The 24,404-nt window shown below is 44.5% G+C and overlaps 1 protein-coding gene across 2 annotated transcripts in view; it reads left to right on the plus strand.

Annotated features, from left to right (window-relative positions):
• PDZD2 (PDZ domain containing 2) overlaps positions 1–24,404 on the plus strand; it is a 230,729-nt gene that overhangs the window by 56,714 nt on the left and 149,611 nt on the right. For both annotated transcript variants that reach the window (XM_083702529.1, XM_083702530.1), the window contains exon 2: positions 4,188–5,050. In XM_083702529.1, the coding sequence (XP_083558655.1) occupies positions 4,575–5,050 (476 nt within the window). In that variant the 5' untranslated portion in view covers positions 4,188–4,574. The remainder of the gene's footprint in view (positions 1–4,187; positions 5,051–24,404) is intronic.

Below are 24,404 nucleotides of genomic sequence, written 5' to 3' on the forward strand. Positions count from 1 at the left end.
ATTCGAACCACCGACCTTTTGATTGGCAAGTCCTAGGCTCTGTGGTTTAACCCACAGCGCCACCCGCGTCCCTGTCTGGAATATTAGCCAGCTTTAAAGAAGTAAGAGTCACGTCTGTTACCCAACTGATGCCAGCCCCCTGCAGCGATGCCCACCACCCGTGTGAGGCCCCAGAAGATCTCATGTGAAGGAGTTCAGTCCTCAGACTGAAATCTCTCTCCCCCCCACCCACCCATAGAGGGGAAATTGCAAGGGAGTACAGCTCTGGGGCTTTTTTTCAGAGCGGGAACAATGACATCATCTCCCAGAGCCTAGTGTACTGGCAAGTGAATGAGACGATGAAGAGGCTTTAAACTTTCACTATTGTTTGTGACAGAGGAGCATAGAGGCGAGAATGAGAAAAAATAATAAGGCAAAGCCTGCATACTTTGCTTTCTGTTCTTAGACCGGGGTTCCTATAAATAGTAACACTTATCCTTTGCAAGGTGGTTTGCACTTCTAATTAAAAGCTAAAGGCTTCATTTCAGCTGGCTGAAGATCTTTTGTTCAAACTCAGTGTGTTTTACAGACAGAAGCTATGTAGTTAGGAGTAAACAGCCGCGAGTTCAATGGAGCTTATGCCCAGGAAACTATGTTAAGGATTGCAGTCATGCTGATCCTAAAGTACTGGGTATTATGCTAGGCACTGCTGTTTTCCAGAGTATTTGTGTATATAAGAGAGAGAGAGAGAATGGATGTATTATTTGACTCTCGTTGGGAGAGTAACACTGGGAGCTATGAGAACAAACTTCTTCACTTCAAAATCTACCACACCTCTTCTAGGGTTCTTAGATTGATTTTGTGTGTGTGTGTGTTTTGGAAGTAGTACAGTGGAACCTCTGTTGTCAAATGTATTCTGTTCTGGAAGACCATTCAACTTCCAAAACGTTCGACAACTGAGGCGCAATTGCCGGTCGGCAAAATCAATTGAAAAAATGGAGAAATGTGCCTCAGAAGCTGTTCGAAAATGGAAGCATTCACTTCCAGGTTGCTGGTGTTAGAAACTGAAAGATTTGAATTCCAAAGTTTTCAACAACTGAGGTTCCACTGTATAAAAAAGAAATAACCCCCTTGCATTTCATAGGATCAAAGAATTGTCGGAAGGGACCCCAAGAGTATCCGTTTATAATCAGTATCCTAGATATGAATAGGAAGGAAAGTCGGTTTTGGAAAAGCAAGTAACAGTGATGGTGATTGAGGCATGCAATTACCTGATGTGGAATTCCAGTTTATTGCATTTATAGATACTTTATGTATAAAAAATGATAATAAAATGTAATGAATACTTTGTTGGCATACCTCTGTCTTGGGAGACAATGGAGGAATGTGCCTTTTGGGAGCGAAGTTGAACCTTTGGAAGGTTGCTGCGCCGGCGGCTGTAGGGACTGATACAGGAAAGACATGCTTTGTTGGGGCAGATGAAGGCATCTGGTTGTGCTGCTGCAGATGCTCCCCAGTGGTCATTTTCCCTCTGATCTCTGCTATGGATGCACAACCTGACTGTCTTCAGGCATTTTGGATGTCTGCAAGGACTGGGTTGATGCTGATGTAATTTATAATAAGCTAGATTTAATCAAATCCCTGGGACGGGGTGAGCTCCCGTCTTTCGGTCCCTGCTCCTGCCAACCTAGCAGTTCGAAAGCACCTCAAAGTGCAAGTAGATAAATAGGTACCGCTCCGGTGGGAAGGTAAACGGCATCTCTGGTTCACCAGAAGTGGCTTAGTCATGTACACCAGCTCCCTCGGCCAATAAAGCAAGATGAGCGCTGCAACCCCAGAGTCGGTCATGACTGGATCTAATGGTCAGGGGTTCCTTTACCTTTACCTTTAGATTTAATTGAGACATCTAATTAGTAGATTTATATCCCAATTTTAAAGCAAATACCTTCACAAAGTGGCAGGCTATACTACACAACTAAACAGCAACTGAGCAGCATAAAAAGCACCAGTGGGAAACACCCCAAATCCTTAAAATTGCCAGCATGGTCAATTGCCCCAGCATTGCCACAAAATACAGTGGAAACAAAATTAAAACAAAACAATACCATCATTCCATTTCCACATCCTGATTTAAAACCAGTGTATTCTATGCCTCCACAGGTGTTTTCTTGATTCCCTCACTGAAAAGTGTCCATGATCCTATGTAAAGTTCTCTATTCAGATTTTTGTCATACGTAAAATTCAGACTGAAAAAAATCACCAGAAACTTAAGCCCTCGATGTGTGTTTTGAAATTAGAATTCATGAGCCCTTGGAAGAAATCCGTAAGGGTTGGGGTTTTTTGTTTGTTTGTTTCATAAGCAACTTTATTAATGTGAACTTTTCCCACAGGAAGGGCTTGGGAAAGGAATTGAGCACATTTGCAGATGTGCCAGAACTTTTTTGATCCCTAATATTTCCAGATTCTTCATGTTTACTTTCTAAGAGTGGTCACATGCAAATGTTATTCTTCCTTTGACGAAATTAGCAAATCTGTGATGATGGAGTAAATGCAAATATTGTATTCTGGTTACAAAGAGGTCTTCACAAAGAGGTCTTCAGCTGTTCAGTGTTCTGAAGAACCACATCTACATCTAACCATAGGTGGGGCATCTGATTTGGCTTGGGAACAGGTGTGCACGAGGTCACGAGCCTTAACCTTTTACTTTCTACTGTGGTCCCAATCTAGTAGATGCCTGGGGGAGCTGCCATCTGCTTCGGTGGGTGATTTCCCCCAATGTAAATAGCATGGAAGACTGACTCCACGTTGGGACTGCAGCAGAGGGCAAAAAAATCAAGTTCTCTTCACTTCCAATGGCAGGGTTCCCATCCAGATTATCTGTCCCTGTACCACCAACTGAGTTTAAGAAGCCTTTTCATGTAATGTCTATATTTCGTGAATGGTGTCTCACCTGGTTTGGCCTTCCAGAAGCTCTAGCATTAGCTAAAGCACAGCCTGCCCTTTTGAGGAAGGTGAACAACACATTAAAAAACAATGTCAAAATGGGCTGAGCTTTGGATGTGTCTAATACACAATCTTTCAAAAATAGTATCTGAAGAATGTATGCAAATAAATCAGATCTTGAAGAGTCAGCAATGGGCATTGTAATTACTTTCATCTTCTTCTTTTTTAAAAAAATTCTCTTTCTATAAGGCAGGAAATTGGTACTGAGGATTCTTTCGATACTCCGCTGGGAGGGACGTAAAAGGAAGGAAGAGCTCAATTTGTTAGGACGGGATGAAACAAAACTTTGCATGTAATCAGGATATCCCAAAATGCTCTGGGACTCGTTTAATAAAGTAATCTTGAGAAATATTAGCGTTGCATTGTTCTTCTTCATGTATGCCCGCCTTTTAGATGTTATTCTTCTCCTTTCAGCGCTAGACTTGGTGCCAATTCAAAGACCCCTCTGTATCTCTCTTTGCAAGGTCAAAGGTAGCTTTCTTGAAACTGTTAGGGCACTTTCCTCATTCAGCTATTTGAGGATAATATGAAGTGAAAAGAAAGATAGAAAATGCAGATTTGCAGGGAAATTGTAATTTATTTATTTTTTTGCCAAAATTATTCAGAGAAAGAGAAAACAATAACGGGTTGTATTCAAAGTCTCGTTAGTACAAGGACTTTCACTTTCTCAGTCAACTGTTCCCTTCCTGTATCCCCCCTCCCTTGCACATCCCAAATCTACTACAGTGGTACCTCGGGGTAAGAACTTAATTCATTCCGGAGGTCCGTTCTTAACCTTAAACTGTATTTAACCTGAGGTACCACTTTAGCTAATGAGGCCTCCCGCTGCTGCCGTGCCGCCGGAGAACGATTTCTGTTCTTATCCTGAAGCAAAGTTCTTAACCCGAGGTACTATTTCTGGGTTGAGTCTGTAACCTGAAGCATATGTAACCTGAAGCGTATGTAACCCAAGGTACCACTGTATAAACATTTCCTTGTATTCCTGCTTGTGTTCCTCTTCTGTACTCTTTCCAGAACATGACTGATAACCCAAGAGTGTATTTTAAAAACACACAAATGAATAGAAAAACAGATTATAGAATTAACGAGAAAAGAGAATAACGTTAAGGAAAGCTTTCTCATTAATGAGCATTGCAGACAGCTCTCAAATCCTTTATTTGAGAGTGAGAATTATGGTTTTAACTGTGTTGTTTCCCCCTTTCTAGGTCAAGCAGGTGTTGATGAATGCGGAGGAGCAATTATGGTCTCTGCTGGTGGAGCAGCGAGTGCCTCAGCGATTTCTGTGCGGACAGCTGTGGAAAGAGCCAAACCTCTGCTTCCTTCCTCTTCTCGCTGAATTCTCCAGAGCCATTGTGTTCATTCTTTTTAATTAAAAAGCCTGCTCTGTTATCTTTGGCTAAACCGGCAGAAAAGAGAGAACTTTTTCATTCCTATTATTTTACTTCGGGCTCCTTCCCTTACTTTCGGTTTCCCTCAGTATGGTGGCTGATGAAGCGCAGAACTACCTTGATCCCGAAAGGTGCGTTGATCAAATCTCGACCACCCAATCCAAGAACAAGTTCATCACGTAATGGGACCCTGCCGTGGCCACAATGCCCATCACTCCGGAGAACGCCGTGCTGTTTCTTCCCATCCTTTACCGGTGGCTCCAAAATCATCTGAAGGAGGACGTGGAGGAGCCAGAACACAGACTTTGCCACTCTGCCATTAAGAAGCTGAGGGAATATATCCATCTCAACTTCCCAATAGAGGAGGCCAAACTGCAACATGGTACTTGTTTTGTGGATATGGAGATCTGCACACTATACCTGACCAAGGATCCAGGAAAGACAGAGGCGCTCGGCCTAAGTTTTGGGAACATCCCTGCTCTGGGGGACTATGGTGAAAAGAGGAGAGTGGGGAGGAAGAGGAAGGGCCATAAGGGTCCTGTGCTGGACGTCGGAAGCATCTGGGTCACCGACTTAAAGAAAAACAGCCCTGCGGGGAAATGTGGAAAGGTTCGCTTGCGAGATGAGATCCTTTCGCTGAATGGACAATTGATGGTTGGAGTCGATATCAGTGGTGCAAGGTAGGAGGTTTAAATAAACTTGGTTGGCATGCAAAATCATTGTGTTTAAACCATCTCTCTACCTAGGTAAAGGTAAAGGGATCCCTGACCATTAGGTCCAGTCGTGGCCGACTCTTGGGTTGCGACGCTCATCTCGCTTTACTGGCCGGCGTTTGTCCACAGACAGCTTCCGGGTCATGTGGCCAGCATGACTAAGCCGCTTCTGGTGAACCAGAGCAGCACACGGAAACGCCGTTTACCTTCCCGCTGGAGTGGTACCTATTTATCTACTTGCGCTTTGACGTGCTTTCGAACTGCTAGGTTGGCAGGAGCAGGGACCGAGCAACGGGAGCTCACCCCGTCATGGGGATTTGAACCGCCGACCTTCTGATCGGCGAGTCCTAGGCTCTGTGGTTTAACCAACAGTGCCACCCACATCCCTTTTCTCTACCTAGGTAGCGATCTTAAATGAGCCATTTTCCATCCATGCACTATCCCAGCGGTTCTCAACCTGTGGGTCCCCAGATGTTGTTGGATTACAACTCCCATCATCCCTGAGCTCTGGCCTTGCTAGCTAGGGGTGATGGGAGTTGTAGTTCAACAACATCTGGGGACCCACAGGTTGAGGAAGGCTGCACTATCCCATACTGATATAGTAGTGCATCTGGTATGTTTTGATCAACAAGGCAGAAACCGCAAATGTTCCACTGCCATCACCAGGGATCCAAAATGTGGGTTTCGTTAGCGTAAACGGGGATACAGCTGGAAGTGCTTCCAAAGCCTGCTTACAGATGTCTTGAGGAAAGAGAAAGAAGGCTTCATCACTGCCACCACTCACTCCACTGGCTTGTAGTATTCACTGTTTTGGAGCTAGATGAACAATCGGTGCAGGCGTTGGGTGGGGAAAACGTCCGGTGCAGTTTTGTGTGCTAATACTCCTTCAGGTCTCCAATAGGAGTTGGGCATGCGGCAAGGACAGAGTACTGAATCCTATTGGCTTTCCACAGATTCCTGTGCTGTCTTAGTGTTGAGCCCAGTAAGGACTGGGCATAGGAATAGGAAACATTTTATGCTTGCAAAGAGTCGAGGATGTGCTCAGAAAACTATCGAGGTCCCCAAAGCAGCCGAGATGGTTTGGGGCCCTTTTAGGGATGTTCCCCCAGTGACTCTAGCATCTTGGGGGTGGGGCTGAATTAGGGAACACGCCTTGCCCCATTGCGCCGGGCCTGCATGCAATGGCCGGTGGGCTGTCTTGAGGCTGCCCACAAATGCCACCGAATAATGCAAATATAGGAATGAATGCTGCGGAGGGTCTGGAGGAGTTGCAGGGGAAACCTGATTGAAAGAGGAATCAGATCTGAAAAGAAAAGAGCAGCCTGTGCGTGTCAAAGTACTTTAGGAGTAAAGTCTTTTTTTCTTTCTGTTAAAGAGCTTTGCATTCTCCTTATTTGATCTGACACTTCCCTCTGGGCTTAGAGCACTGACATGTGCTACTTGGACTTAATTTCATCTTCCTTCTTAACAGGTGTGGGTTGCAAGGGAATGTCACATCCAGTGCCCTGCTGCTCTTCAATGCCCTTTACCTTTTAAAATAAAATAAAATAAAATAAAATAAAATAAAATAAAATAAAATAAAATAAAATAAAATAAAATAAAATAAAATAAAATAAAATAAAATAAAATAAAATAAAATAAAATAAAATAGTGCCCTCCTTTAAAGACAAGCTTCTGTGAGAACACAGCCCATTAAGTTCTGTACTCCATAGAAATAGACATACGCTGCTTAGATTTTTCTGTAGGAGGTTGCTGTCTTAACATATGTGGTGACTCAGTAATTTCTCTACCTTCTTTGCTCGTATGGCACAGCCTCTGCGTAAGATCCTCTGAGGCACCTGTGTGAAATCAATAGATATGTATTCATGTATACAGGCACCTCCCCACTTAACTCGGGGGTTACATTCCCAGGTACTGTGCATATACGTGAAATTGCATATACAGTCATACCGCTTCAGGTTGTGTTTCTTGGGGTTACTGACCGCCAAAACCCGGAAGTACCGGAACGGGTTAATTTTTGACATTTTAAAGGGAAAAAACCCTAGTCTTGGAAAAATACGGTAATTATTTTCTGGTGCTACACGTCTATGTGACTGCGTGCAAGTTGAATGCTCGTTAAGTGGGGAAGCGCCTTCATTGTCTACACTGACTGGCAGCAAATCTCCTGGCCACAGACTGATGTCCTGGGATTGTGCTATAAACTTCTACAGTGTAAACATGGGGGGAGGAAGGTTGTATACAGTGGTACCTCTGGTTACGTACTTAATTCGTTCCAGAGGTCCTTTCTTAAGCTGAAACTGTTCTTAACCTGAAGCACCACTTTAGCTAATAGGGTCTCCCGCTGCTGCCGCGCCGCCGGAGCACAATTTCTGTTATCATCCTGAAGCAAAGTTCTTAACCCGAGGTACTATTTCTGGGTTAGCAGAGTCGGTAACCTGAAGCATCTGTAACCTGAAGTGTATGTAACCCGAGGTACCACTGTACTTCCAATATGTTTGTGCAGGTTCCTCCCCTACCCCAGTACATAGGAAACTGCCTTACAGCAGGCCAGACTATTTCTCCAGTATTGCACACTCTTACTGGCAGCGTTCAAAATTCTCATTGTTCTAGTTTTGTGACAGCGAATTTCATTAGCGCGAGCGGTTTCTGAGTTCTGGGTGCAGTACTGCACCTAAGATTTCAGATTAAAACTGCAGAGTGGAAGGAAAGGAGGGTCTTTTTCTGCCTCCCCACTTCCAGCCACTCTCTGAAGACTGGAGAAGAGACCCCCTTGACAATATTAGGGGTGGGGTGGGGGTGGGACAGGGAAGTATGACTTTGTTTTTTGAAGTCTTCAGATGAGGACCAGACCATGAGAAAAATGAACGTAAGATTTTAGCTGCAGTTCATTCATTTTCAGCCTAGACACTCAGTTGTGACGCCCATAGCCTAGGCCCATAATGCTCCTAGCTTTCATATCTCAGTTCCTAACGCTGGCAGCTGTTCTCCATAGTCCCAGGGAGAGGGCTTTCTCATCAACTGCTCCCTGATCCTTTTAACTGGAGATAGCAAGGATTGAACTCAAGACCTTACATCTGCAAAGGATGTACTGTCCTAGTGAGTTGTGTCTCCTCCTCTTCTCATTCTAAAATAACCCCCTGCACCCACAACACAATAGACCGTTTACGCCAGTGGTTCTCAAACTTTCCCCCCTCTGGGCCACACTTTGAAAATAAAAATTTGCTTGCACCGCACCATTTTTTTTATTCATAAGAAATACATTGGGAAACAAAAAACAACTCCCAGCAGTGTTTGATTTATAGCACAAAACACAAGAACTTTATAATATGCTCACGGGACACCCAGAAAGTATAAAGCAATGCATAAGAACATGAATCATTCCCAAAACACAATTATAAACGAGTCTTCTCCAGCGCTTTGTCTGAATGGCGATTCTGGATCACAAACAGGATTGACCTTGATGCACTTGTTGTCGTTATGAAAAAATACCTATCCACCTTCGGCAAATAAAAACAAATTATTTTGATACCATACTACACTGAAATGTTTAAATGTTTCTTTGAATGTCCTTGAATCTTCTTGCTACTCCAGTGTGGCATGATAATAATAATAATAATAATAATAATAATAATAATAATAATAATTATAATTTATACCCTGCCCATCTGGCTGAGTTTCCCCAGCCACTCTGGGCGGCTTCCAATCAAGTGTTAAAAATAATGCAGCATTAAATATTAAAAACTTCCCTAAACAGGGCTGCCTTCAGATGTCTTTTAAAGAGAAGATAGCTGCTTATTTCCTTCACATCTGAAGGGAGGGTGTTCCACAGGGCGGGCGCCACTACCAAGAAGGCCCTCTGTCTAGTTCCCTGTAACCTCACTTCTCGCAATGAGGGAACCGCCAGAAGGCCCTCGGCGCTGGACCTCAGTGTCCGGGCTAAACGATGGGGGTGGAGACGCTCCTTCAGGTATACTGGACTGAGGCCGTTTAGGGCTTTAAAGGTCAGTACCAACACTTTGAATTGTGCTCGGAAACATACTGGGAGCCAATGCAGATCTCTCAGGGCCGGTGTTATTTGGTCCCGGCAGCCACTCCTAGTCACCAGTCTAGCTACCGCATTCTGGATTAATTGCAGTTTCTGGGTGAACCACTGTTTTACGCACATGTGTAACTTCAGACAAGAGGCCACACCGTTGTACTTTCTTCAGATGCTTAAAAAACCTGGAACAAGGATGCAGTGATGCTCAATACTGGAGACAAGCAACAGTAGCTGGCCAGGGCATCACGCCCATACCTTGCTTGTTAGAGGCATTGGACTTAGACACTTGCAAAAACAATGCAGGACTTTTCTGATATTCTTAATTCAACAGATAATTTATGATTAGCCATGGAATTTCAGTACGCAAGCCAAAGAGGTAGACTAAAGCAAATAAATAAACCTGTCATATACTCTGTGCGCCATAATTCTTTATGAAATATTTGCACCAAAAACACACACGGAAAAGGTAGGATTTATACATTTCGCTTTGCCAGGATTTCTAACTGAGCACCCTTGTTTTCTTCTTTCAAAAACAGGAAAAGCAGCTAATTCCATTTCTAAGGCTTATTCCAAGAAATGTCATGTGTTGGATGTGTGGCACATTTTTTGCTGGGAGACCAGGATTCCTTTTGAAGCTTTCTGAGTGGCAAAGAATTAAAACTAGGGTCCCCAGTGAATGGAATGTCTGAAATACTCTGCAAATAGAAGTGTGCAATGGAAAAGGGAAAGGATCTACCCCAAAGTCACACTGTTGCTGTCCCTGCCCCATAGCCAGTATAGCCCCATAGTTTCTCCTTGTTAACTGGAAATGTCAACATGGGTTCAGTAAGCTATTCCCCACTGCACACTAGTTTGAAGCTCATAGATAGTATAGGGTCAGTGTCATTCAAGGATGCAACGGAAAATGTAGGGTAGACTGAGTGCTTTTCAAACTCAGAACAGCCCCCTGCAATGCAGGAATCTCAACTAATAAAAGAGTTTCCACCATGAGAAGGTAAGTCATGGCAATGGCAGTGTTAAGTTGTGGGTGAACATATCAGACGACACAGCGATTCTTCAAACAGCTCTTGTTTATTCACAGGCCAGAACAGAACTGAACTGAAGGGTTCAGCCAGCCTGCTTATATAGAGCTCCACTGCAATGTTACAGTAGCAACTTTATGTAACTAGCCAATCACTGAACGTCACTTTCAATCCCCTATTTGCATATGTGGACCTGAGTGAAAACTATCTACAGTATCCCCCTGCTGGCCCAGGGTGAGAACTTCAGTACATAACAGGCAGGTTGCTTGTTACTGTCAATCCAGCCCCACTCCTCTGCAATGTGCTATCACTGGGAAATTAGGCGTTTTGTAGGGTGGAGCATCAGTTTGCAGTGACTGATGGTGAGGTCCAAGAGTCCTGGGCAACATTCGTACACAAACACAGCATGATCCACAATCTAATGCACAGGTTTTTTCCAGGAGAGAGAGGTAATTCTTGAGACATGTTGGTGTGGGCAAAGTTCCCAAATGGCTGGAATCTTAAAAATCTCTGACCGAACAAACAAAGGTCTGAACTAGAGTTGAAATAAATGTTACATAAATTTTGTAATCTGTCATGTTTTTGCAAATCAGAGAAGTGGAGTGAGGGCTTTTCTTCCTGAACTGGTTTCTGCATTTCTTAGCCTATTGGATTCTTTCAGATGATCGGTGTCAAAATAAGTGACATTTTTTACCCTTTTGAGGCAGAGAAATAGGTTGGTGGCTATACAAACATTACCAAAACATCGCACACTTTGCAAATAATGCTTCCTTGCACCCTAACTGAGAATTTTAGGTCCACTCACTTCCAAATAAAAATCTTTCCACGTACTTGGGAACCCCTCTTCATTTAACTTCTTAGTTTTCCAGATGCTAGGGAGTTACAGGAAGATAACTAGCATGCCTTATTTAAATGCATTGAACTGGCTCGACAAATTTGAGACTTGCAATGTGGTGATTGAAGCCGTATGTGGTGAATACTCCTAAGCATTGCCAGCTGGGTAACATAGGAAACTGCCTTATACTGAGTTGGACTGTTGGTCCATCTAGGACAGTGTTGCGTACACTGACTTGCAGCAACTGTTGATGCTAAATTTATATTAAGTGAATAGCAGAAAGCATGGTAGGGACGCGGGTGGCACTGTGGGTTAAACCACAGTGCCTAGGGCTTGCTGATCAGAAGGTCAGTGGTTCGAATCCCTGCAACGGGGTGAGTGCCCGTTGCTCGGTCCCTGCTCCTGCCAACCTAGCAGTTTGAAAGCACGTCAAAGTGCACGTAGATAAATAGGTACTGCTCTGGCGGGAAGGTAAACGGTGTTTCCGTGCGCTGCTCTGGTTCGCCATAAGCGGCTTAGTCATGCTGGCCACATGACCCGGAAGCTGTACACCGGCTCCCTCGGCCAATAAAGCGAGATGAGCGCCGCAACCCCAGTGTCGTCTGCGACTGGACCTAATGGTCAGGGGACCCTTTACCCTTTTAGAAAGCATGGTTCCAGGGAATGTTTACTATTATGGCAGCACATGCATTTGATGGTTGAATTACGCATAAAAAGGACTAGATGTGCTCTTTCTAATGTTGTGCCTCCAGGAAGAATCTTCAAAAGCTGATTTCTGCGTCCTACGCTAGAGCTTCACTCATAACTTAAAACGTGAATATCAAGCCTGAATTTATATATGATCTGAAGAGAAACCAGGGTATCTGATCAGAGCTTCTGATGTGTGGTGTGGGGAGCAGATCTTGGATTTTTGCATGCAGATTTCAGGATGAATGAACTGTCGTATTCCCCTACACACATAGGCACACACACTTCGTCTCAGCAGTATTTGCAGCAGTCTGATTTTAATACGCTGGCAGTCTCTGTGACCATATCTCCCTCTAGTGGCGTCCCTTAAAGATTCATTGTGCAGATTCTGTGGCTAAAAAGGCATAAGGCACAGACTTCAACGCTGCAATTTGATCTGGTCTGGTGGCTTCATATTTTGTCTGCAGAAAAATGAGATAGGGTTGGGTATCCATTGCTGCAGATGCGCTGAGAATATGGCAAATGATGTTTTATGGTCAGTCCCTTTTTGCCATCTTTTTTGCTTGAAATGTTTGCTTAATAGTTAGAAGTTGCAAGACTTTGACATTTTGTCATTGTTTGGCTACAGACAACAGTTTGAGGTACTGTAGTCCTGGAGCTAGGAGCTAGGGTGATCACATTAAGAATGAAGACCAATGAGGAGGCAGGAACAATGATAATTTTATATCTCCAGGGCTGCATACACACTAGACCTATAAAGCACAACAACACCCCCCCCAACAAAATATGGAAGCTGTAGTTTACCCCTACAGTTCCCAGCTCCTTAGCAAACTACAGTTCACATAGTTCTTTGGGTGGGGGACTCGTGCATTGAATGTTCTTTAAAGGTCTGGTGCGTAACTCAGCCTAGAAATGGTTTTATTATTCTTATACAGTGGTGCCTCGGGTTAAGAACTTAATTCGTTCTGGAGGTCCGTTCTTAACCTGAAACTGTTCTTAACCTGAGGCACCACTTTAGCTAATGGGGCCTCCCGCTGCTGCTGCTGCACTGCCAACGTGCAATTTCTGTTCTCATCCTGAAGCAAAGTTCTTAACCTGAGGTACTATTTCTGGGTTAGTGAAGTCTGTAACCCGAAGTGTCTGTAACCTGAAGCGTCTGTAACCCGAGGTACCACTGTAATTTGCTTTTAGGAATAATAGTTATTTTTAGAACTTGCATTATTATTGCTTTCTGTATTTTGTCTCATTTTTATGTTCATGCACACCACTTTGCTTCATAGCCTGAAGCAATCAATGCACAAACTTGGAAAACTAATAATAAAGGAACACACAAAGAGGCAAGTCAGAACTGAAGAGAAACCAAAGGATACAGGGACACATGGCAGAACTCAGGAAGGCCTTATTATTGGCCAAGTGAGCCTTTACAGAAACAGGAAGCCACTGTCTAGTCCTTCCTGTCCTAATAGTCACCTTGGATGGGCAGAGTCAGTCCAAGATCAGAGTGGTCATGCAACATGCAGTTCACAAATTGAATGTCTCCCAACTTGAGATTTGGTAGCTCCTGACATGATTTTGCCACCATGATCTGAAACACTGTGCGCACTTTGATGCCCTTGTGGGCAATAGCGGTGTCGTGGGGCTGCGCTCTTCACCTGATATCCGCATGGCTGAGTTGCTGCTGCATCCTGGAACAGAGATGGGGAGAAGCAAGAAGTAAATTCAGTCGTACCTTGGAAGTCGAATGCCTTGTGAGTCCAACGTTTTGGCTCCCGAATGCTGCAAACCTGCAAGTGAGTGTCCCGGTTTGTGAACATTCTTTGGAACCCGAACGTCTGACGCGGCTTCCGATTGGCTTCTGCTGAGTGCAAGATCCTGAGGCCTAGCGTTCGGCTGTTGAGTTTTCGGTTTTCAAACGTTTCAGAACCCGAATGGTCTTCCGGAAGGGATTACGTTTGAAAACTGAGGTACCGCTGTATTTCAGCCAGATAAATCAATCTCTCCTCCTGCTCTACACTGTTCTTTGGGTTATCCTCAGAGCTGATTTCAGGGGGTACATGGGGGAACCCTTTTGTGCTAACAGAAGTCCTGGTGTGGTCTTCCATTAGTTGAACCCCACACTTTGTATTTAACTCATTTACTAGTTTTTCCCAGATTCCCACCCAGCTTGGTTCCTATTCTTTTTAATGTTTTAGTTCAGTTGTGCACATTTGAATAAAGAAGTGAGCAGAGCCCTGATCCAACAGGAAGAAATGTGCATGTGAACAGTGTGTGCGTATTTCCCCAGGCAGAGAGCCCCAGTCCAGGAACTACACCAGCCATCAATCGCACAGTCCATCTGTTTGGAAGTGTGATGGAATCCAGCCCTTTGATCCTCTGTCCAACTTCCAGAATAGATGGCTGGTGGTGCTTTTGAGATAACCTGCTTTGGGCTCCGGACAGGCCCTGGCTCCAGAACTGGGACTTCCAGCTTTTGGGGACGACGACACACACCTGCAGACCCCTTTGCACACGTCTCCTCTTGCTCAAGTGGAGTGTTGAGTGTTAAGGAAATAAGCATGAGGTATCGGAAAGCAGGAAGCTCTGAATCATAAATTCTTCATTCAGATAGAACTGGCTAATGCAGTTACAGGTCCGTGGAATTCAATCACTCGCTACTTATGCTGTGGAGAAAGAGACAATAAAACTGATTTATATTGATGCCAAAGCACGCAGGTATTTAGAGGGCGAGATCTTCAGAAACAACGAGGGTTTTTCCTAATGCAAAATGCAGCCTGTGTGTTAAATAAAGATGTCTAGAAAACTGGATCCTGCTGCTGTTTTAAACTGGCATCGTTCTCTGCACAATGCCTAAGAGGCATGGCTGTGGGCAGCTCAGACATTTGTAGTGAGTGGTGCCGCAAAAAAGAAACTGCTAGCACATTTGCTAAGCAGGGTCCGGTATGGTTTCAAATTGGATGGGGGACAGTGCATTGAGATTCCTGCATTTCAGGGGGTTGGACTAGATGACCCTCTGACCCCTGCCAATTCCGGGGTTCTATTATTCATGTCCCATTCTCCCCCTGGTGTTGATAGCCCCTATTTGCTCACAAAGCAGACCAGGACAATGATGGTTGAGAACTGGAAGGGATACTGAGGGTCACGTAGTTCATCCCCTACAATGCAGGAATCTCAACCAAAGCATCCATGACAGATGGCCATCCAACCTCTGCTTAAAAACCTCCAAGGGAGTTCACAACCTCCTGAAGCAGTCCGTTCCACTGTTGAACAGCTCTTACTTTCAAACAGTTCTTTCTGATGTTTAGTTGGAATCATCCTCCTTGGAACTTGAATCCATCAGTTCAGGCCCTAGCCGCCACCAGGCAAAAACAAGCTTGCTCCATCTTTCCTGTGACAGCCCTTTAGATATTTCAGGATAGCTATATTATTTCTTCTCAGTCTCCTCTTATCTAGGCTAAACATACCAGCTCCTTCAAACATTCCTCATTAGGCTTGGTTTCCAGACCCTTGATCATTTTGGTTGCCCTCCTCTGCACATGTTCCAGCTTGCCAACAGCCCAGAACTGGACACAGTATTCCAGAGAGTCTGTGGCCCTCTGGATTCCAAACCGCATCATCCCCAGCCACTATGGCCAAGGGTTAAGAATGATGGGAATTGTAGTCCTGCAACATCCTGAAGAACATGGGTTTCTCCATCCCTGTCTTGGGAGGCCCGGTCTAGCTTGCTTAACTGACAGCATTCAGGGCACCTTGCTCTGTTGACCCAAGCCCGACTGGCTAGTTGATAACTCAGGACTTTGATGGCGCACCATGCAAGGTGCTTCATTTAATGAAGAAAACTGTATACAAACTCTTGGTGAACTTTTGACCTCTTTGCCCTTTTTGCGCAGTAGATCCTTATACAGTGGTAACTCGGGTTAAGTACTTGATTCATTCCAGAGGTCCGTACTTAACCTGAAACTGTTCTTAACCTGAAGCACCACTTTAGCTAATGGGGCCTCCTGCTGCTGCCGCGCCGCCGGAGCACAATTTCTGTTCTCATCCTGAAGCAAAGTTCTTAACCTGAAGCACTATTTCTGGGTTAGTGGAGTCTGTAACCTGAAGCATATGTAACCTGAAGCGTATGTAACCTGAGGTACCACTGTACTGCATTATAAGGGTTTTCAAAGCTCCCATCACTTTCGAAAGCGGTTTGCCATGTGGAATTATGATCAGCAGAGGCTGCTATTCAAGAAACTCAAATCCAAAGCAGCCTCGGATGTGTAGAACCAGCTGTGTGGGTTTTTTGCATTCTGGCTCCCTATAGCAAATTAAATTTCATTTTTAAAAGCCTACCATATTTAGTGGTTCTAGATAGGAGAGACATATAAATAAAAGTAGGTTTGCAAATTATCTACTCACTGGAGTAGCTGGGAATGTATTTTTCCACAGTGCTAAGAAGTTCCCCTTTGGCCCTGATCTGTGTCTCATTTTATGCTTCTTGCGCATACATTGTGAAATGAACCCCCTTGCACATTTGTTGCTCCAGCCAATGTACATATCACATTTGGCTTCAAGATACTGTACTTTATGTCTGCTGTCATTTCAGGCTTCAAAGCCAAGTGATGCTGGAGCCGCCAGTTTTCTGTTTTGAAAGAGAGGCTTCCCAACAAAAGATGCTCAGGATATTTATAAAACTTCTGCCTACGCCGGTTTATTCTGCAGAGCCCAAGTGGCTGAGAAGCACAGAGCTTAAACTCTCTGCCGCACTTTCTTCTCATGAAAAAATAAGCACGGCGACAAAGGAAAATGTATTAGCGAGGATGAAATGTTATCCTATTTGGTTATATTTTTATATTTTGTTTAAGCATCTATTCTGGAGTGTCGTTCTGCGCAAGTTTCAAAGAGGCCCTTTTGCAAAGCTGTGGAACTAAGAATGAAAAAGGGTCTGGACAGCAAGATAAACGAACACAATGAGAAGGCTTTGGGCTGGAATATGTGCAACAGCAGCACCATGTGAAAACTTTTATGGGTGAATTGGCTCAGTTGTAACCCAACACAGAGAACTTCTCATCAACTTTCGGGGGTCCCCTGGCCATCTCAAATATTTTATTGGGGGGGGGGTCAAAGGGACCTCGGCCCCTAGAAGTTGACTCCTATGTATGAATAAATCCACAGTGCTTCCTGTCATGTGGAGAAGGTATTTGGCCATTTCACCTGCAGCAAAAATCAGAAAAGCAATGACTGGTCAGCACTATCATCTGGTAGTGCCTAACACACTGAGTCCATGAAAATAAACCCCAACTGTGTATCTTTTTGATTACTTTAGCAGAATTACGTGAGCCTGGCCTACAGCCTTGGACCCAAGAACCTAGTTTTGTGTCACTGCCTGTGAAAAAGCGAAAGGGCAGGTTCCCGTTGAAGACGGCAGTGAAGTTGGAAAGGGTGAAGAAAGGTCTTCGGGGGGTGGGGGTGGGAGTTAATGGAGACGCCATCTGTGCTCGCAACATTAAATTCGACGTCTGAAAGAATGCCCAGACTCCTGACTGGAGAAAGTGATCAAGGGGAAATCCAGGAAGAAAATCCTCATCTATGATTTAAGCCTGGATTCTTGAAACATTAATAAGTGGCAGGCGTATGGCACGTTTTGGACATATGCTTGCTGGTGCATGAAAATGCAGTGGAAATTGCCTGGATGAGATAGAAAAGCAATCGGCTTCGTATAGCTCTATGTCTAAAAAAAGGTCAACGTTAAAGGACCGCTGGACGGTTAAGTCCAGTCAAAGGCGACTATGGGGTTGTGGCGCTCATCTCGCTTTCAGGCCGAGGGAGCCGGCGTTTGTCCATAGACAGCTTTCTGGGTCATGTGGCCAACATCACTAAACCGCTTCTGGTGCAACGGGACACCGTGATGGAAAACAGAGCGCATGGAAACACCGCTTACCTTCCCGCCACAGCAGTACCTATTTATTTACTTGCACTGGCATGCTTTCAAACTGCTAGGTTGGCAGGAGCTGGGACCAAGTAATGGGAGCTCACCCCGTCATGGGGATTCAAACCACCGACCTTCTGATCAAGCCCAAGAGGCTCAGTGGTTTTGACCATGGCACCACCTGCACCCGTACATCTATAGCTATATGAAGTAGGTTGCTTTTCTATCCCATCTGTCCTCCCAACATTGACATTGCTGCAGCTCACCTGGGTAGGTCACCTAGGGTGGGCCAAGGTCGCAGCAAGGTTGGTGGAACCAATTTGGTTTTCTTGCCAGTGTGACTGCTGCACTGCCCTGATTCTGCCCCTGCCCTGCCCAATCCAGGGGGCTGTAGCGATGTTGATGTTGGGGAGGACGTGCTCTCTCTCACTACACTGGCCACTACTGATCTGTAGGGCACACCTATGTTTATAGGGAGGGTATCCGTGCAGTGACACGGGTGGTGCTGTGGGTTAAACCACAGAGCCTAGGACTTGCTAATCAGAAGGTTGGCGGTTCGAATCCCCGCAATGGGGTTAGCTCCCATTGCTCGGTCCCTGCTCCTGCCAACCTAGCAGTACGAAAGCACGTCAAAGTGCAAGTAGATAAATAGGTACCACTCTGGCGGGAAGGTAAACGGCGTTTCCATGCGCTGCTCTGGTTCGCCAGAAGCGGCTTAGTCATGCTGGCCACATGACCCGGAAGCTGTACGCTGGCTCCCTCGGCCAATAAAGTGAGATGAGCACAGCAACACCAGAGTCAGCCACGACTGGACCTAATGGTCAGGGGTCCCTTTACCTTTACCTCTCTCTGCAGCACCCCTGATGTGACTTACCTGTGACTAGTGATGGGGAAATTTCCCTCTGCTTGAATTCAGAAATTAGTGGCTTTATATTCAAACATGAAGGAGACCTATTTGCGGCTGCCTGGTGCACGTTCAGTAACTAAGAAGCTGGAGACATCAAGGTATTGTCATCAGAACGACGCAGAAATGCTAGACGTTTTCTGCCATGTACATGGCCCTTTGCATTTTAATGTAAGCAAAACATTTTCTCACATGTCGTTTTACCACCAATGACCAGAAGCCTACTTGGGATACCATTAGGGAAAGTAAGCTCATGTGCTTGCCAGATTTGCTCAAATTAAAGCAAATTTTAGTGTTTTGAAATCTAAGGCAGAGAGTAGTATGTTTGTGTGCTCTGAGGAGGTTCATAAATTGCTGCTTTTATTTTTGTGAAGAGAAAGGAAACACAACCTTTTGATAACACTGTCCCCTCTGGTTATACGTGCTTCTTGTGTTACTCTGAACATTAAACAGAACCAGAGTTAAAAATAGTTTTTGTGCTGAAATCTCTCTGGATTATACATGTCCTTAGGTTATTTTCTGTAACGATAACCTTTGTACCAGACAAGGGAAGAAAACATTCAACGTACCGCCTTTGGCCGAACAGAACAGTTGCACAAATAATATCGGGGACAAATTGAGCGTTGAAGAAACACTTTCTTCACTTTGGAAGCAAATGAGTATTTTATGTAGTAAGAAAAAAGAAAAAAGCAAGAGCTGCTTATTTTGAGGTAATGTTTATTGGGGTCGTGTGTGTAAACCTGTTTGGCTGAGTAATGGTTGGTGTCCATTCTGTATGGCTTGGATTCCATCCCATATGGTGTCCGTTCCACTTTATACAACATGGGAGACAGAACCATAGAATTGTGGAGTTGGAAGGGACCCCGAGGGCCATCTAGTCCAACCCCCTGAAATGCAGGAAGCATGGCCAGCATGACCAATGGTTAGGGGGTGATGGCGGAGATGTAGCCCAACAACATCTGGAGATCAACAGTTTCTCCATCCCTGGGCTGAAGGTTCCCTAATGCATGTGCACATCTTCTGCATTCAAAATGTGTCTTTCATGGTCAGACACTAACAAATGCACCACAGGCATATACATGCTGATACATTGTGTGGGAATCGGCCCTCAATATTAACACAGGGAAATTACGTATAAACAGAAGTCTGAGTTTTACTGAGTTGTTTTCAAGTGATGCAAACATCTGTGCAGATAAACTTCAGATGTGGCCATTTAATGACTCCTGCTTACCGCCTCTGAATGAAAATGCCATGAGAATTCCATTACTGATCATGCCAAAGATCCAAGTAGACTGGCATTTTTTTCTCCTATGGTCAGCGAGAGGCCCCTGGAATCTCATCAGGAGACATTGAATAGCCATCCCCTGTTGCTTTTCTCCAGCACCTGGTATTCAGAGGGGCACTGTCCCCGTTGGCTAGTAAACTAATATTTCCTCCACAAATCTGCCCTTTAAAAAAAAGTCATTTAAATAGCGGCCATCGCCACTTCTAAGGGTAATGAATCCCGTTAGATAATAAATAAGGACTTTCTTTTTCTGTACATCTGCACTGACTATAAATAAGTTTAATTGGGTGACCCTGAAGTCTTCTCTTAGAATGCTCAGTGCCCTGCCCAAAGCAGGCCTGTACCATATATGTTCATCCATGTTATTTATAATATGTGGCCATTTTATTTTTATTTAATGGGTTTATAACCCACTTATAAAAGGACCTTTGGGAGTCATCCACCAGTGCGCTGCTCAAGGCTGGATCTACATTGCCGGGTGCAGCTACATCATCATCCCTGACAAATGGTTGTCCAGACTCTACTTAAATATCTCCAGCAAAGGAGAGTCCGCTGTCTCCTGAGGCAGGATGTACCACTGTAAGAAAACTCTTGACGTTAGGAGCTTTTGCTGAAATCTGTTTCCCAGTAGTCTTTGCCTATTGTCTCTATTCCTGCCCTCTGGGCCAACAGAGAGCAAGTTTGGCCCATCTTCTGCATGGGGGCCTTTCAGATATTTGAAGATGGCTATCATGCTCTAAAAAGTAGAGACATCACCTTGCCAACAAAGTAAAAGCTATGGTTTTCCCAGTAGTGATGTATGGAAGTGAGAGCTGGACCATCAAGAAGGCTGACCGCCAAAGAATTGATGCTTTTGAATTATGGTGTTGGAGGAGACTCTTGAGAGTGCCATGGAATGCAAGAAGATCAAACCTATCCATTCTGAAGGAAATCAGCCCTGAGTGCTCACTGGAAGGACAGATCTTGAAGCTGAGGCTCCAAGACTTTGGCCACCTCATGAGAAGAGAAGACTCCCTGGAAAATACCCTGATGTTGGGAAAGATGGAGGGCACAAGGAGAAGGGGACGGCAGAGGACGAGATGGTTGGATAGTGTTTCTCGAAGCTACCAGCATGAGTTTGACCTGCAGGAGGCAGTGGAAGACAGAAGTGCCTGGCGTGCTCTGGTCCATGGGGTCACGAAGAGTCGGACACGACTAAACGACTAAACAACAACAACAACAACATCATGCCTCACCTTAATTTTCTTTTCCTAGGCTAAACAGGTCCTCACAGGACTTAGGCCACTTCCTCACCTTGCATTTAAAGCTCTTTTAAACCACTTCAGCATTCCTGGAGAATCCTGGGAACTGTAGTTTGTGAAGGGTGTTGAGAGTTGTTAGGAAACCACTATTCCCTTCTCAGAACTACAGAATGGGAACCATGGAAATAGACCAGCTGAGTACATGAACTTTATTCCCAACACATTTCAAATATAACTTCTCAAGGTATACAAACTTTGTAAATAAGCATCTTGGAAATCAAGTCAACTTGAGTCTTCTTGGACACTTGTAACATTTGTCTGGTCCCTCTTTTTCTGTGCTGAGCAATGTGCTCGTTCGTGTCTGTTTCCTGGGTACCATTCGATTCTTCTGCTTGATTCTTCCGGCAATATTTTTTCACAGTAGATGTCTGAACTGTCTGAGTTTATGATACTTGACAGACGCAGCAGATTAGCATAGCCAGGAGTGGGAAGGCGCAATGTTTTTCTGAAGCTGCAAGAAAAGTTTTTTACTAGAGTGACCTTTCGTGCTCTAACATCTCTTTCTTCCCCATCCTGCTACAACCCATTTTGTTCAGTGTAAAAACAACCACACACACACTCCTTCCAATTGGTCCCATCCTCCTCTTCCTTCAGCTCCTGTAGCATCACCGCCAGAAGCCCAGGTGGGCAAGTTCAAAGGAACAGCACAAAACAATCCACGCAGATGCCAGCAGGATGGAGGTTTTATCAAGAGTGTTGCCATACAATCTTATCATATGCTTTCTCAGAAGCCTCACCAAATTCAGTGACACTTATTCCCAATTACCCCCTAGGATTGCAAGTCCTGTGCGCTGCACCTGAACAATCCTGAGCTGTAAAACTGATGGGGTTCTTTATTTATTTAGATGGTTTAAATACCACCCCTCCCACAGGCCACAGGGGGTGGTTTAGAAATAAAAACATGTAAATAAGAATACGTAAAATCCATTAGGAGATACAGTCCGTTGTAAACTCACAACAATAGATAATTGAATGACAATTACAGTAGCAGCAGCTGGGTCTCTCCTCCTCCAAATGCCCTCTGAAAAGGATGCATCTTGGCCAACCACCTGGAGCTACAGAGATGAGGCCAGGCGGACCTCAGCAGGGAGAGATTTCCACATGCAAGGAGCCACCACTGAAAAAGCCCTTTCCCAAGCCTGCACATCATGTACCTCAGCCTGCTTAGGACCACTGTAGATAAAAACCCCAAATCTAAAGCCCAACTTCCTAAATCAAATAGGCGCAAAGTAGATTTGAACGTACTTTATGCAGAGTCTGATGGTTAGCTCAGCATGTCTCTGAATACCAGTTACCAGGGGTCACAGGTGAGTCGGGTGCTGTCACGCTTTTGGGCTTCCCATAGGCATCTTTTTGGCCACTGTGAAAGCAGGATGATGGACTAGATTTGCCGTTGGCCTGATCTACCTAAAAGGCTCTCCTTATGTCCTTATGCTAGTCAGTGTAAAATCCAGGTTTCACAAATTTGGGTTGGGGCTTCATCTGTTTTTGGACTACAATTCCCATCATCCCTAACTACTGGTCCTGCTAGCTGGGCGTGGTGGGAGTTGTAGTCCAACAGCAGCTGGAGACTGAAATTTGGGAAACCCTGCTGGTAGATAATACTGATTTAGATGGATTCATAGTATAGGATATCTGCATGAATTCTGGTATTATAACTACAGCAGCTGCTAATCTCTCTGTGTGATTTCAGGCAGGGGTCTTTTCCAGCCCTGGTGCTTGAGATTGCTTTTAAGGCGAGATCCCTCTGATTGAACCAGGACCTGTAGTTGCAAGATGGAGCTGTAGTTCCTTCCCATCGGAGCACGTGGGTCACATACTCTTGTGTAGTGAGGTCCAGATAAACGGAAGTGTTACTGTATGTCTGTTTCTCTTCAGCCTTTTATTGGCATTAGATCTTTCAAAGAATGCACACACAACAATGCATTATTTATGTTGCACTGTGGGAATGTTTTGTACATCACGCCCCCCTCCTCCTTCCCCTCCACGACACATTCCAGTTCTGAAGCTTATTTATATTTTCCTTGAATTAACGTTTTCTGTTTCGTATGGCTATCGAGGGACTGCTCTAAATGGGAAATAAAATGCGGCGCTCTGTCAGGCCTGATGCAAGCGAGCAGGTTTCTTGTCCTCCATTTCCATGTTTAAATAATGATGGGCTGAGAGCATACCATATCTCCATGTGTCAAGTGAGTTGCGTGATTAGCTGGAGAGCCGATATGAATCCCCTCCCATTAATTCTCCTGAAAATTGTTCGCTACTAATCTGGATATCGAAAATTTTGAAATTTAACGTCAATCTTTTCAATCCCATGATATTTGAAGTCTGTGTTGGTTATCACATAGTAATTAATTAGTTATATTTGGCAGTATTTAATAGCTGACACACAATACAATTTGGTATCTGATAGCTAGCAAGCTATGATATTTTTTAGTAATTTTTAACTATCGCTGGAATTCTTGAAGCATCTGATAATTGACAGCTTCTTCCAGGGGTATCCAATATGGTGGCCTCTAGATGTTGTTGGAGTACAATTCCCATCATCCATGACCATTGCCCATGTTGGTTGGGGTTCATGGGAGTTGTATTCCAACATCATCTAGAAGGCACTACGTTGACTCCTCTTGGCTTAGGCTTCTCCAACCTGTTGCCTTCCAAATGTTTTGAACCAGAACTCTAATAATCTCTAACCATTGCTGCTTGGGAGTTATAGGAGTTGTAGTGCAAGACACATGATGCACACCAGTCTGGGGGAGGCTGCTGTTGCATGCGCACACCAGAATGATAAAAGAGACTGTTGGTAAGGTTAAAGCCGTCAAATTTGAAATCAGGAGTTTCAAATTTGAAATCCCGTCAAATTTCAAAATATTTTGTTTCGGTTCAAGTTATCTCAGTAATCAAAACCATGTGGAAACCCATGCAGTGGAGAGTGGTTATGGAAAATGGGCTTCATGTGGTAGGATGAAGAGCCAGTGTGGTGTAGTGGTTAAGAGTGGTAGACTCGTAATCTGGTGAACCGGGTTCGCGTCTCCGCTCCTCCACATGCAGCTGCTGGGTGACCTTGGGCCAGTCACACTTCTTTGAAGTCTCTCAGCCCCACTCACCTCACAGAGTGTTTGTTGTGGGGGAGGAAGGGAAAGGAGAATGTTAGCCGCTTTGAGACTCCTGAAAGGTGGGATATCAAATCCAAACTCTTCTTCTTCTTCTAGGATAAACATTGCAAAATGTTGCCGTGAATGGGTCTCTAGTTTATCTTGTGTGGCAGGAAATAGAAAAGTGTGGCCTTAACAAATTTGGAACAAGGTGACCCAACTGTCTCAATAATGGCTCTGACCTGTGG

The sequence above is a fragment of the Podarcis gaigeae genome (assembly GCF_964106915.1).
Source record: "Podarcis gaigeae genome assembly, chromosome: 11".
Classification (NCBI taxonomy): Eukaryota; Metazoa; Chordata; class Lepidosauria; order Squamata; family Lacertidae; genus Podarcis; species Podarcis gaigeae.